This window comes from Aquarana catesbeiana, linkage group LG06, assembly GCF_042186555.1.
Source record: "Aquarana catesbeiana isolate 2022-GZ linkage group LG06, ASM4218655v1, whole genome shotgun sequence".
NCBI lineage: Eukaryota > Metazoa > Chordata > Amphibia > Anura > Ranidae > Aquarana > Aquarana catesbeiana.
Genome location: NC_133329.1, coordinates 141,572,872 through 141,588,882, shown reverse-complemented (window position 1 = coordinate 141,588,882; position 16,011 = coordinate 141,572,872). Strand labels below are relative to the sequence as shown.

General features: G+C 42.9%; 1 protein-coding gene across 2 annotated transcripts; it reads left to right on the top strand.

Moving 5' to 3' along the window:
• The first annotated feature begins 2,276 nt into the window (after positions 1 to 2,276).
• On the top strand, positions 2,277 to 15,108 carry POLD4 (DNA polymerase delta 4, accessory subunit). Of its 2 annotated transcripts, none has more exons than XM_073590993.1 (4): positions 2,277 to 2,578; positions 6,703 to 6,819; positions 8,496 to 8,607; positions 14,881 to 15,108. In XM_073590993.1, exons 1-4 carry the CDS (start codon positions 2,410 to 2,412, stop codon positions 14,903 to 14,905), a joined length of 423 nt encoding a protein of 140 aa, XP_073447094.1. In that variant the 5' UTR covers positions 2,277 to 2,409; the 3' UTR covers positions 14,906 to 15,108. The 2 variants fall into 2 exon arrangements, with proteins under 2 accessions (XP_073447094.1, XP_073447095.1); XM_073590994.1 differs by lacking the exon at positions 2,277 to 2,578 and adding an exon at positions 6,514 to 6,604.
• The last annotated feature ends 903 nt before the right edge of the window (positions 15,109 to 16,011 follow it).

The following is a 16,011-nucleotide window of genomic DNA, read 5'->3' as shown; positions in this document are numbered from 1 at the left end:
CCCCCTGTGGCATGGGTCATGGCACTGTCCAATTTGTTCCCAAAGTAGGACGAACCCTCAAAGGGAATCCCACACCATGCCTGCTTGGAGGCAGGGTCAGCTACCCACGGGCACAGCCACAAGGCACGCTTAGCAATGACAGATGACAGCATGATCCAGGCCACCAGGCAAATTATGTCCAGGGAAGCCTCCCCCAGAAACGCCACCGCCAACCTTAGTTCATTAAAAGGTGAGCTCCTGGCCATTTGTTCCGAGATGCTCCTCAGAGAAGCATCTACGTCGTCCGTCCAGACTTCCATCGCTTTAGAAAGAGCTGTGAGAGCTAAAGCTGATTTGCAGGTCATACCCGCTGTAATGTAGACCTGCTTGAGGTCGGTATCAATTTTCCTCTCCAGGCTATCCCTAAAAGATACAGTATCTTCCAGTGGGAGTGTGACGTGCCTCACCAATCTCATTTGTTGGTCTCCACCCTCTCTTTCTTTTGCAGCTTTAGATAAGCATCGTTCGCAGAGCGACTTGCCTTCGGGGACCTGGGCCCCGCATCCCCAGCAGGCTTTCCTCTCAGAGCGGCTGGAGTGGTGGTGAGAGTGTCGCGCAGAGGTGGTTTTAGACTCCTCTCTGTGGTGCCTCGATCTGGAGGGAGATCTATGATATCTGGAGCTTGAAGAGGAGTGACGATGTTGAGACCTAGGACGGTCTATAGCTTCGCGTGCCGTGTTTTGGTGTTCAGACCTAGAAGGGCTGAGTGGAAAAGAAAGAGTTAAGAGCTCCGGAATGAATGAACCCAAGCCTCACAGGAAGAAAAGAATTTAATCCTACCTGCAGCTCAAGTGTTGGCCACAGGGGGGCGGTGACAGATCCATGGCAAGGCAGCTTGAAACTGAAATGAACCATTAAAGCCTTATGAGAAACAGGAGTGATAACAGGCATGAGAGTGCACTTAAAAAACATAGCCAGCACCCAGGGAGCCTGCAGCAAGCAATTTAACTTGTAAACCGGAGACCAATACCTGGGGAAACCACCGCGTAAGCCCGCAAGTCATCCCAAGGAATAGCTGCTTTGACAGCTATTTAAATCTGCCACCATTATTGACGTCACCGTGCCCCGCAGCGCACCTGTGCTGGAAAACGTTGCCACCCGGCGGTGGCTGTGCGCATGTGCGGCCGCCGACATTTTGGTTGAACCGCGCCAGCGCGAACCAAATTTGTTCGCAGCTTGCAGATGCGCAGACGGGTCCCGGCGACTTCCTGAAACGACAGACTGGAACGCAGCTGCACTCCAGCCATGACAGATCACTGGAGCTTGATAGCAAAGAAGGAGACACACAAAACACAGTGATACGGCTGCCATAAGAAAATGAATATCTTTGTACATTACCACCACCACGGCACGATCTGGACCAGACCTGGGACTGGGGAGCTGTCGCTCGACCCAGGGCGTTTACAAGCTTTCCCACTAATAGCTGTAACATTTGGCCATATTGCCGCTTGCCTGCCAATGACCAGGCTAGTAAGCTCTTCATGGCATCGCATCATATCGCCCATGTCCACCTGCTAATAGCTAGGATTGCTGGACTTCAGAGAGGATCACCGCTAACCACCAACATATCGCAGTGCACACCTTCAGGCCTGGATTACGGAAAACTTCATGAAAAGGTAAGACTTCATCTTGGTCCTAGGAGGAGGACAAAAAAGCATAGCTCCCAACTGTCCCCGATTTCGAGGGACTGTCCCTGATTTGGAGCAATGTCTCTCTTTCCCCCTCATTCGTCCCTCATTTTGGTCTGATTTTTATAGTTGTATATAAAATGCACTTTTTATCTATCAAAAAGTGTTTCCCAGTACTAAACCTTTCATCCAATTTCTAAATAGCTGCATTTGTATTCTTTAAAAGCCAATATAAAGAAAAAGTAGTGGTAAAAAAAAGCACTTGTGGATTTAATTAACTTTTTTGGGTTAATTCTCCTTTAAGGGGGTATGGCAGGGGGGCATACCCTATGCCTACATACATTTGCTAGTAGGTGTCCCTCATTCCTATCTCAAAATGTTGGGAGGTGTGAAAAAAGGAACATGGCCTCTGGCCCGGAGCGAAGATTTATGAGAGAAGGGTCCTATGAGGTATGAGGGGGCGAGATTAACCCACACGTAGGCTGCCATGGAGTCTGTCAGGAAAATAATTTTTCACTGGCAGCACAACTTTTTATTTTTGTTTAGCCATTATGCAGACTTCAATCCTGAACTAACCCTAATTCTCCACTAGATGGCACTGATTACTTCTTAGAAAACCATGCTCTGATGACAAGGGTGACATAACAGCTGCAGGGGTGGAGAACTGAACCAGCAACAAGGAAGAGGGAGGAAGAACACAACAAACAAGTCCAGGCAAAGGAAGGGCTCACTGCATAGAATCATGGGCAGAAAGAGAAAGCTGACAGATTGCCTGCCGGTGGTAAAACATGCTGAAGAGAGCAGGAAGAGAGCTGAAAGAAGAGGAAAAACCCCGGTAAAGGGGGAGGCAGAGCAGACACAGTCTGGGGGTGGCAAAGCCAAGAGGAAGAAGAATGAAAAGGACTCAGGAGGTATTGATCACTGGGGTCATAGAGAGGGGCTGCTGTCCGTGTCATATGTCATCTCATTTTCGTCGTTTCCTATTCAGTCCCCTGATTTTCAGTCCCCTGATTTGCTGATCTGCGCTTGTCACCAGTGTAGAATTTGTAGGCAAAGTCCACATTATCACTACTAACTGTCCGTCTTATGGAACTGATTACCTATGTCCTTATTCAATTGTCCTCCTCTTTTGGTCCTAAGGCATATCTAAATGATGTTGCTATCTGATCCCTTATGATTTAAAGTGTTACACTGCACTAAATGTATGATCAAAATGCTAATAATTCATGTATTTTTAAATGCTAGAGAGAAAGGAAATCAGTGGGTTAAACAAATCATTTTTTGCATATGGATTCTTCATGGCGCAAAGTGATGGACTTGGGTGTGTTTAGACAAGGATCTGTTTGAGACCACTAGGAAGCTGTCCTCTGCACAGGTCAATCATCTGTGACTAGGGCATTCTCCGGGGCATTCAGCGTGTATATGTGCGGATGCAAGACAGAGAATGCCCCAGACACAGATTGGCCTGTACAGGTGGCAGCTTTCTGGCGGGATCACACACACGTGGGTTTGGATCCTTGTCTGGACATTCCCAAGCTCTTCACTGCTGGGAATGTGGTTAGGGGCGTCCTTTGCCTACTTTAGGCTAAAAGATACCCCTCTGCCATCTTAGAGTTTACAATGCACCCCTCTTCCTTACAAGTACCTACAGAAATACGTGGTATGGGGGAACACATGACACCCCCTCCTGCCTTCCACAATAGACCGAGTGGTCAGTCGCCAGGTCCAAGCAATGTTTCTTGAGGGCTGTGGGGAGCGCATAGCATGTGTACATTTCTCTGAGGAACTGACAACTTGCACAGGAATTTCTGGGGTGCCCAGCTGCAAATCTGGAAGTCTGTCTGCATTCTGATTTGTGCATCAGACCCACACAGATGTACAGTCAGGAATGGGACTTAAAGAGGAGGTCCAGCCTGGGTGAAAAAAATTAAGTCAGCAGCTACAAATACTGTAACTGCTGACTTTTAATATTAGGGCACTTACCTGTCCGGAAAATCCGTGAAGCGCGCTGCGCTTTTTTAATTGGCTCGGCAGTGGGGGAAGGAGGAGGGGGACCAAATTTCCGTGAGATCGGGCTGCGGCCCGTCTCAAGAAGTGGGGAAGGGGACCTGTCAAAATTTGGATGCTGAATGACCAGGCCATTTTTTACAATTCGGCACTGCGTCGCTTTAACTGATTGCGCGGTCCTGCAGCGCTGCACCCAAATAAAATTGACATCATTTTTTTTTCCTACAAATAGAGCTTTCTTTTGGTGGTATTTGATCATCTCTGCGGTTTTTATTTTTTGTACTATAAACAAAAAAAGAGTGACAATTTTGAAAAAAAAAACACTATTTTGTACTTTTTGCTATAATAAATATCCCCATTTAAAAAAAAATGTTCTCAGTTTAGGCCGATATGTATTCTTCCACATATTTTGGGTAATAAAAATCGCAATAAGAGTATATTAATTTGTTTGCGCAAAAGTTATAGATTCTACAAAATAGGGGATAGATTTATAGCATTTTTATAATTTATTTTTTTACTAGTAATGGCGGCGATCGGTGATTTTTATCAGGACTGCGACATTATGGTGGACAGATCGGACACTTTTGACACATTTTTGGGACCATTGGCATTTATACAACGATCAGTGCTATAAAAATGCACTGATTACTGTAAAAATGTCACTGGCAGGGAAGGGAGTTAACACTAGGGGGCGATCAAGGGGTTAACTGTGTTCCCTGGTGTGTGTTTCTAACTGTGGGGGGAGGGAATGACCTAGAGGAAATGACAGATCGTGATTCCTAGCTATTAGGAACTCACGATCTGTCTCTCCTAACAGAACAGGGATTTGTGTGTTTGCACACACATGTCCCTGTTCTGCGTCTCGTGCCCGCGATCGCTCGTAGCCGGAGGTCATCGCGACCGTCGGCCATGAGCATCTGTACCCCGCTGCTATCCCGCTTAAAGGAGCCAACGTATAGCTGCGACGGCTCGCAGGATCGTGCCGACCTGCCGCCGTATAATGACGGCGGCTGGACGGCAAGCGGTTGAAGTGCTACTAAACCCAGCACCCTGCATTCACTATATCTGGTCTCCCACAGTACACTGAAAATGGAAATGCAATTATTTTAGTAAATATAAACTGCTAAAAAACTTTTCTCGTCAGCAGTATATAGCAGTCTTGTGATTTCATTCAGTGTCTGGTGAAAGCTTGTAGTAGGAGTTTTCATTCACCTCTGACTGTCCTATGAGGCTGCAGGACCCCTGACCTTCTGCCAGGACAGTGCTGATTGGCCCTGTGCTGATCACATGCACCCTCCCAAAAAAAAACTCTCTAGCAATACACACCAAACTGAGCATGTGCAGGGTGACTCCAAAGGCTCTGTCTTATCAGGAGATTGGGGACAGTGGAAGAAGGGGAAGATCAGAGAAGATTGGATCTAACAGCCTTTTTACACAGTGCAGATCATTAACCCCTTAGGTTCCACAGTGAGTATAACAAGCATGCTTTACTGCTTAAACAGGCTGATTTTACTGTTATGGGTTTAGTAACACTTTAAAACACATTACAATTTTATTGTATTACACAACTAACACATATTAAAACCATCATGCCGCTTACAAAGAAAAATGTTACAATTTGCAAATCTGTCGTGAAATGCATAGAATTCATATGATGTGTCTCCCATCAGGTGGTGTTCAGGATAACACATCTCATGGAATGGAGAGTCGTAGACATAAACAGAAAGCCATAATACTTAAAAACATGTGCGATTGTTACTACCCAGCCTAATAGCCATAGAGGGCCTGCACCCCTGATCCCATCCAGGGGGAGAGGGATACAGTAATCACTGAGGCCAAGGATGCTTGTCCAGTAATGCATGCAGAGCTTGGGGCGTATACATAAGGGGAGTTCCAAGACACCGGGAGGCATAGAATGATGTCTAGTATACATAATGGTGGCAGACATTGAGAGTGGGAAGGCTGTGGTCAGCAATTTAGCTCATTATGATTAGGGGTGCAGGCCCTCTATGGCTATTAGGCTGGGTAGTAACAATCGCACCTGTTTTTAATTGTTCCGGCTTTCTGTTTCTGTTTACTACTGTCCATTCCATTAGATGTGTTATCCCGAACGCCCCTGAATGGAGACGCATCATATGAATTCTTTGCATTTCACAACAGTTTTGCAAATTGTGACATTTTTTTTGTAAGCTGTATGATGGTTTTAATTCATGTTAGTTGTGTAATACTATAAAATTGTGATATGTTTTAAGCTCGGTTGTGTATATATGTGCCCTTAAAGCGATTTGTAAAGGTAAAGAAAGTTAAGAAAAATAACAAACATGTCTATACTTACCTGCTCTGTGCAATTGAATTGCACAGAGCAGCCGTGAACCTCCCCTTCCCGGTTCCCCCTTCGGTGCTTCTGGCACCTCCTCTTTGTCCAGTGCCCCCATGGGAAGCCACTTCCTATGGGGCACATGTGCGTGCTCGCTCCTGAGCCCATTGACACAGACAACGGGACTCGGTTCCTGCCACCCACTTCCTTGTCACTGGCTTTGATGGAAATCACTGGGAGCCAATGGCTCCTGGTGCCCCAGCAAAGCCAGTGAGACCCAGAAGTGAGGGGAGAGAAGAGCTGCAGATGTGCACAGTGCTGGATCCAGTGAGGGCTCAGGTAAGTAAAAAGGAGAGGGAGGAGGGGGGCTGCTGATACCAAAACATTTTTTTCCTTAATGCAAGGTGTACGATCGGTATGCCGGTGTGAAGGAGACCCAGCAGATTCAAAACAAACACACAGCAAGTAACGTCAGAGAAACGTCAGAACTCCATTGTTCCTGGTGAGTGATTGGGAAGCTACTGATGGCAGATCAGCATGATAGTCAAGCATTATTCAAACATATATAAATACCTCAAGTATAGCTGCATACTAAATCAAGTCCAAAGAGATGGTGAGAGCCTTAAGATACATTAGCATTTGTGTATTCTGATTTAATTGTGATATGTTTCATGTGCATTCTTTGATCACAATAATATCACATTCTCTTAGATCCAACCGCCAGGGGATCCTCACACATAGAAGCTGTAGATGCTCCAACCCCGAAACTAACCCCACTGGAGAAGCTTGTCCGGTTTGACCTGGATTGGAATTTTGGACCTTGTACAGGTGAGATACCAGAATATTTTGTGACTGGGCCTCACAGGTGTTTTTGGCAGGTTAACCCATCCATGGCATACCGAAACGATGGGGCAAAACAATTAAGAATAAAGGAAAGTCCTTAAAAAGCGGACATACAAAGATGGGCATAAATCTTATCAGTTTTCTTTAATTTTGCCTAAAGCTGAATGCCAGTAGTAAAGTAGTAAAGTAAAAATCATCTTTTGCAGTGGAGCTCTCCCCATTTAGGTTAAATGCTCATTTAGGTTTAGGTCAACAAGAAAAAACTATTTTATTTACCCCTTCCTCTGCTCCCACTGGGTCCAGTCCCCACAGCACCAGCAGCCTAAAATTCTTCTAATTTTATCCAGACCCAATGCAGGGTTCATAACCTTTTATTGGCTGTGAGGACAATGAGGGACAGTCCACCAGTGACGCATAGGGGAGCACTGGCTGCTGCAGGAATAGAAGATTAGGGGATGGGGAAAAAAAACTGTTTTACTTACCCAGCCTAGACATAAACAAGCATTTAGCCCTTGCAGTGCTTCCCACACACTAATTGGGGTTGACCTACTAAAGGTAAAGAGCATGTTCACTTTAAAGGGAAATTTCACTTTGTAAACTGCGTTTTCACATATTTTAGTGAATGAGATAAAACAAAGTGAAAATTCCTTTTTTCAAAGGATACCCAATGATATGCAAAGAAAAAAAAAAACAGGATCTTTGCTTGCAATTGATTAGATACATTAAATCAGTGCAACTTCACCTTATTCACCAAGTGATGTTCCCCTTGCAAAGTAAAAATTGAATTGAAAATTTAACATTGAACATGCTCTGCTCCTTTAGTACATCAACCACTATGTCTCTTCTGAAATAAAACATAATTACATTCCTGCTTGCAAGTGTCTGTAGAGCAGCTCAGTGTACATCCTAGGAGTGTCTCGTTGTGATAAATTCACCAGCCTAGAAGAAGACAAATTGGTGCTGGTGTGGGAGCTTGTGGACTTCATATTTGTGAAGAGGTAAGTTTATTCTACTTCAACTGAAAATATGTTACCATGCGCTCACACCCTTCTGGTGTCTCCTATGTTACCGTTGCAGGAGCTCCTTATACAAGGTTCACCATCGTGTTTCTGAAGAACAGAGCATACTCAACACTTTACATAGAAATGCACTTTTTCTGGTCCAAAGGACCTAAGAAATGGTCACTAACTGTAAGAATAAAAATAAAATGTTGGTCAGATAATTCCCCCACAATTTGTTCATGGGTTATTCCTGGCCTTCAACTTCTAGTACATTGAAATGCTGTTTAAAATCTTTATAAAATCAAGGATGTGAAGATCAATGTTCAATTGATGAATGCAGTATCAGGATTCTGTATACACACTGTAGATTTAAAGCCCAACTGCAGCTCTAGCCAGCTCCAGCACTCTCCTCCACTGCCTGAAGCTGGAGCTTGACCAGAGATGGTCACAGCTTACAGAGCCACGGCAGGGGACCAGTCGCAGCTCTGGAGGGAGCCTGCTTATGCAAGGAGTAAGGTAAGTATTTATGCCTTGATCCTTTGCCCCTAGACTAAATGAGCATTTAACCCTTGAAAATGTAGACGGGCACTGCAAGGGTGGAGTTTTAATTATGTAGTAGTATTATATAAATGTTATTTAATTCTGTTTAATCAACTTCAGGTATCTCAAGAATGGAGCGCTGGCAGAGAGCACAGACTTTGGACCTAATGCCACCACAGGACATAAAACAGATCCTCTTGGAGCACAGTTCAGATCCTCAGTTCCAGCACAAGTAAGTCTTTGGCAGATAAATATGAATTAATAATAGCTTATATACAGTATGTCCAATATACTGTAGATATCCTGTGAGCTCTTGAGGGAGAACATAGGTGTCTGTTTATAAAACTGAGAAGAGCGGCGGCGATCCCGAGGATCACAGATCATCTCAATTCATTAGCGGTTTATGAAACTAAGGTGATCAGCAAAGAACCTGTAACTGGCATGCACAGAAACGGACAGTTTATGGAGGTGTGATCTCAGCGCCTCGCTGGGGATCTCTGTGAGAATTCTCCCTCCCAGATTCTCCCAGAGGTGGAGAATCGGGGAGAGAAGATAGAATGGCTGGAGAACTGAGAAGGTAGGGGGAAGTTTATTGACTTCCTTCTTCTCAATCAGACCCCAAGGCAGTGAAAAGCCCCCCTGCCTTTCACAAACCCCCCCCAAGACCGATAGAGCAGATTAGAAACACTAAATAATTTTAAAAAATGTGTGTGTGTGTGTGTGTATATATATATATATATATATATATATATACACATACATACATACATACATACATACATACATACAGTATCTCACAAAAGTCAGTACACACCTCACATTTTTGTAAATATTTAATTCTATCTTTTCATGTGACAACACTGACGAAATGACACTTTGTTACAATGTAAAGTAGTGAGTGTACAGCTTGTCCCCTCAAGATAACTCACACACAGCAATTATTGTCTAAAATGCTGGCAACAAGAGTGAGTACATCCCTAAGTGAAAATGTCCAAATTGGGCCCAAAGTGTCAATATTTTGTGTGGCCTTCATTATTTTCCAGCACTGCCTTAACCCTTATGGGCATGGAGTTCACCAGAGCTTCACAGGTTGCCACTGGAGTCTTCTTCCACTCCTCCATGAGGGCATCACATAGCTGGTGGATGTTGGAGACCTTGCGCTCCTCCACCTTCCATTTGAGGATGCCCCACAGATGCTCAATAGGGATTAGGTCTGGAGACATGCTTGGCCAGTCCATCACCTTTACCCTCAGCTTCTTTAGCAAGGCAGTGGTCGTCTTGGAGGTGTGTTTTGGGGTCATTATTATGTTGGAATACTGACCTGCGGCCCAGTCTCCATAGATAGGAGATCATGCTCTGCTTCAGTATGTCACAGTACATGTTGGCATTCATGGTTCCCTCAATGAACTGTAGCTCCCCAGTGCCAGCAGCACACATGCAGCCCCAGACTATGACATGCCCACTCAGGGTGGATTTGATTTAAATCAATTCAATTAAAATCATAATTTTTTAAAGAGCAACTGTCATCTCTGTCCCACAGAAGCTCCTCCTCTGACCCGCTGTTGACTCACCGACAGTTCCATTCACTTTAATGGGATGGCTGGTGATGCGACAGTGACACAACAAGGTGAGGGGACGTGGCGGCAGCAGGTGAGTGGATGCCCGCTATCAGTCGCTGCCATGATGGATCTGAAATGACAGGTGCTCATAAAATGTAAGGACTTATTCTTGCTGGTAGAATCTTTAATATTTGCAAACAAAAAGAAGGTTTCCTGTTTAGAATAATAAGCTGTCAGGTTAGTAAAACAGCGATATCAGAACCGATTCAATCATACAGTTTGTAGTGTACACAGATGTGCAAAACAATTGAATAAAGAAATATTCCTGAACTTTGTTTTATCTCATGGTTACTGTGAAATTGTGTGAATGCATCAATGCAGTGCAGGTTATCTCAGCTTGCAGAGCTTGGAATCATTGAATGAGTTTACCAAAAATATAAATATTGTGGAATATTCAGACTCATGCTACATAACTAAGCTTCATTTCATGCTGAATAAACTAAATTATTAATGTATCTTAAATAGAAAACTATCTTTAGATAGAAGCATTTTATTAAAATAAATGTTTGATTTATATCCACCCTGCTCCGACCACCATGCTTAACTGTAGGCAAGACACACTTGTCTTTGTACTTCTCACCTGGTTGCTGCCACACACGCTTAACACCATCTAAACCAAATACGTTTATCTTGGTCTCATCAGACCACAGGACATGGTTCCAGTAATCCATGTCCTTAGTCTGCTTGTCTTCAGCAAACTGTTTGCAGGCTTTCTTGTGCATCATCTTGAGAAGAGGCTTCCTTCTGGGAAGACAGCCATGCAGACCAATTTGATGCAGTGTGTGGCGTATGGTCTGAGCACTGAAAGGCTGACCCCCCCACCCCCTCAACATCTGCAGCAATGCTGGCAGCACTCATACGTCTATTTCCCAAAGACAACCTCTGGATATGACGCTGAGCACGTGCACTCAACTTCTTTGGTCGACCATGGAGAGGCCTGTTCTGAGTGAAACCTGTACTGGTTAACCGCTGTATGGTCTTGGCCACCGTGCTGCAGCTCAATTTTAGGGTCTTCGCAATCTTTTTATAGCCTATGCCATCTTTATGTAGAGCAACAATTCTTTTTTTCAGATCCTCAGAGTTCTTTGCCATGAGGTGCCATGTTAAATTTTCAGTGACCAGTATGAGAGAGTGAGAGCGATAACACCAAATGTAACACACCTGCTCCTCATTCACACCTGAGACCTTCTAACACTTAGCAGTCACATGACACCGGGGAGGGAAAATGGCTAATTAGGCCCAATTTGAACATTTTCACTTAGGGGTGTACTCACTTTTGTTGCCAGCGGTTTAGACATTAATGGCTTTGTGTTGAGTTATTTTGAGGGGACAGCAAATTTACACTGTTATACAAACTGTACACTCACTACTTTACATTGTAGCAAAGTGTCATTTCTTCAGTGTTGTCACATGAAAAGATAGAATAAAATATTTACAAATATTTGACTTTTGTGAGATACTGTGTATGTGTGTGTGTATGTATGTATGTATATATATATATATATATATATATATATATATATATATATATATATACACAGTGCCTTGAAAAAGTATTCATACTCCTTGAAATTTTCCACATTTTGTCATATTACAACCAAAATCTTAAATTTTTTTTTTTTAGGGGATTTTATGTGATAGACCAACATAAAGTGGCACATAATTGTGAAATAGAAAGAAAATGATAAATGGTTTTCAAAAATTTTTACAATGTGTGAAAAGTGTGGTGTGCATTTTTATTCAGCCCCCTTTACTCTGATACCCCTAACTAAAATCTTGTGGAACTAATTGACTTTGGAAGTCACCTAATCATTAAATCGAGTCCACCTGTGTAATTTAATCTCAGTATAAATACAGCTGTTCTCTGAAGCCCTCCAAGGTTTGTTAGAGAACCTTAGTGAACAAACAGATCATACAGGCCAAGGAACACACCAGACAGGTCAGGGATAAATGTTTATAGAAGAAAAAAATTCGCGCTAGGTGTGTAAATCAATTTCAAAGTGAATAAAACAACCTGTGAAGGAATATCCTGCAGCTAAGCACTATAACCTTGATAAAGGGCACTACTAGATAAATACAGAAAAAAGTGCAGCGCTGGATATATGCAAAACCCATAAAATGGTGCTATTAAATAATTATTATATATAAACCATGTGCGGCGATTTTAATAAAGGAAAGTCTAAACGCTCTACACTACTGGAGTTTCCTTTCTTTTCCCCTTGGTTATCTGGGAGTGATTTTTCCTTATTGGGTTGCTGTCTGGAGGCTTATGGAGATCGTTTGCTGACATACATTTACCACCCTGGAAGAGGTCCATCCCCTGTGAGGACAACACCACGAATTGATGCTATTATGCCTCTGATCAGAGGCTGTCTGGTAAGCCTTTAATCTACACAAGGTGACGGGCGTACATCACGGTGACAGTCACGAATTTATCTCTACAACAAAGTCACTTCAATCTTTAACCTTCTTTGGACACTTTTGTTTTGTTTCTTGAATTTTACTGAGATATGTCATTATGGTGGTATTAACCACACACGTATTCCTATGGTGAAGCACTTCTTTTACATAGGTGCAAATATTTGTGCTTGATTTATTTCCAATGTACATGGTTTATATATAATAATTATTTAATAGCACCATTTTATGGGTTTTGCATATATCCAGCGCTGCACTTTTTTCTGTATAGGTCAGGGATAAAGTTGTGGAGAAGTTTAAAGCCGGGTTAGACATGGTTGTCCACCTAAACTGACAGGCCAGGCAAGGAGAGCATTAATCAGAGAAACGTCAACAGCTCAGGTGGGAGAATCTGTCCAAAGGACAACTATAGGTCGTGCACTCCACAAATCTGGCCTTTATGGAAGAGTAGCTAAAAAAAAAGCCATTGTTGAAAGAAAGCCATAAGAAGTCCCATTTGCAGTTTGCGAGAAGCCATGTGGGGGACACAACAAACATGTGGAAGAAGGTGCTCTGGTCAGATGAGACCAAAATGTAACTTTTTGGCAGAAAACTAACACTGCACATTACCCTGAACACACCACCCCCACCCTGAAACATGGTGGTGGCGGCAGCATCATGTTGTGGGGAAGCTGGTCAGAGTTGATGGGAAGATGGATGGAGCCAAATGCAGGGCAATCTTAGAAGAAAACCTGTTAGAGTCTGCAAAGTACTTGAGACTGGGGCGGAGGTTCACCTTCCAGCAGGACAAGGACCCTGAACATATAGCTACAATGGACTGGTTTAGATCAAAGCATATTTATGTGTTAGAATGGCCCTGTCAAAGTCCAGACCTAAATCCAATTGAGAATCTGTGGCAAGACTTGAAAATTGCTGTTCAGACTCTCTCCATCCAATGCAAAGAAGAATGGGCAAAAATTTCACTCTCTAGATGTGCAAAGCTGGTAGAGACATTCCCAAAATGACTTGCAGCTGTAATTGCAGCAAAAGGTGGTTCTACGAAGTATTGACTCAGGGGGGCTGAATACAAATGCACGCCACACTTTTCACATATTTATTTGTAAAAAAAATTTGAAGATCATTTTATTATTTTCCTTCCACTTCACACTTATGTGCCTCTTTGTGTTGGTCTATCACATAAAAGCCCAATAAAGTACATTTATGTTTTTGGTTGTAACATTTCAAGGGGTATGAATACTTTTTCATGGCACTGTATGTATATATACAGTATACATTATTTGTGTAGGGGGACTTTAACTTTATTTATTAATATTATGCAGTGTAGTGTGAGGTACTGAGGAGAGCGGTCTCCTCTGGGAATGCCCATGAAATCAGCAGCACTAATTCACAGTTGCTTAAAGTGGAGTTCCACTCAAAAGTGGAACTTCTGCTTATCCGTCTCCTAAACTGAACTCAGTAATCACCAACCTGTACACTTCAGTGATTTGTCACCTCTGAAACCAGCTGTATACAATCTACGGCCAACTGTATAGTATGGAGTAGGAGTGGAATGTATAGCTGATGTAGTTATTATAACTAAGAGAACTTGGTGAGCAGTTCCATGCACTTCCACCACCTGGATTCTGTTTACATGACCCACACTCTGTGCTATCCTCCGATTTGCTTGCAATAAAATGACAACCTGCAACCAGCTATCTTTAGTTTCTGGCACGCATGGGAAATCTGTAGACCCTGGTGCATAGGTGTGAAGGGTTTAAGGGAAGTCGAGCAAAAAAAGTGACGCTAGAGCCATTTTGAATTGCCCCAACAATATAAAGGTTACCACGACTGAGAAATAAGAGCAACAGAGTATGGTTCTTCTAATTGATGTGGCTACCTATTTCTTTAATCTACCCATCCAAGCCTCCATTCATGACCACTGTGAGTGGTGAAAGCTATTCTGACCCATCTGTTAGCCCAGGGGTCCATTAATTGAGGTGAGCGGTTTAGCTTACTGGTGGTGGAATCACGGATTTCTTGCTGCACCATATGTATTTTGAGAGCACCCTCATCACCGTAGAGGAGACTACTTTCTGCTTACTCTTTACTATCCATCTCAAGGAGACTTTCATTATATATGCCACGAGCAATGTGTTAGTCTGCTGACTTTACTTATAGCGCTGCACTGTTCTTTTTATAATACACTGCTTCATAAACAGATACTCAGAAGAGAGCGATCTCCCCTCTGAATGCCTGAGAACTCGTCAGCGATAATTTACCACTGCTTGATAAATAGACACCATAGTGTGGAAAACCAAGCTAAGAGGGCAGGTGCAAACATGCAATGTCACAGCTGTTTGTCCAGACAGATCTAACCTGTCACTTTGTACAGGATCTCTCTGTTGTTTGTTCCCAGCACTATCTTTAAAAAAGGTTGACATTTCTTAATACACTGTATGGATGACAAATTGATGTCTTATCTGTTTCAGCCTTTGGAGTACTTATGCCATCTAAGAGGAGCAGAGTAGAAGTGATGACTGACCAAGACTGGATGGGAGCTGAGATAGACGGGATGGCTCAGAGACTGGTCTTTACAGGATAAAGTGCCTTGCTTAATATTATTCTCTGTTTAAGGAGATTAAAGTTAAATCTACATATAGTGACTATATTTGAAACATTTTGTTGGTTACTTTGTAGTAAAGCTGTTGAAGATCTTACAGGCTTATTCAGTGAGTGAATAACAATGCTAATTGCAAACGCCCATAGCAACCAATAAGAACTCAATCCCTTTTATTGCCAATCTTCAAAAATGAAGCCATAAGCTCCATTATGCCACATTTGGCTGCAGTTTGGTTTCAATGGGTCGCTATGCTTGCCACAACTCTATGGCCTTTTATACTGGTATATTGAATAAACCTAATAATGCGTGCCTGTAATTGGATCTTCCAGTTCTGTCAGTTCTTCAGTAATGTTTGAAGAGTTAAGTTTTAAAGTCTTCTTGATTGAGTTGCTAGTCTTTGAAAATTAAGCCACAAGCACCATGTAAAAGAGTATAATTTTTGAAGACTACAGACAGGGTCTCTATAAGCTCCATCCTATCATGTTTGTATGTTACCATGACAGAATTATGTATGGCAGGCACTCTCTTCCACTTATCAGGAAATTCTTCTTATAATAAAGGCATAAACCTTAAGTAGACATATGCTTACCATTGCCATGCTTCCCCGACACTCCATTGGAGTGGAGAAACCTAACCCTGCATAGGCTTTTATTGAATGTCTTCCATTCCCTCAAATCATTGTTGTCTCCCAAACCCAAAATGTGGGTTGTGTCGAATGGTGACGGACTTTATAAAAAGGTTAATGACTTCTTCCTTTTCCTCATGTGATAGTATCCAGTCCTGACGAATGGCTGCTCAAGCCTGTGCACTATATGCTGGTAGGTGGTTACCTGCCCTCCTAAGGTAGACAGACATGGCTCAAACTCACACTAGCAGCATGGATGGAGAAGTCTCCACTGTTGCACTATTATATTTGGGCACCCGTGGCTGTCTCAATAAAATGGCATTGCCAAACAGTAATTGCATCTGATAGGATACAGTCGCTGTTCAGGTGATTATT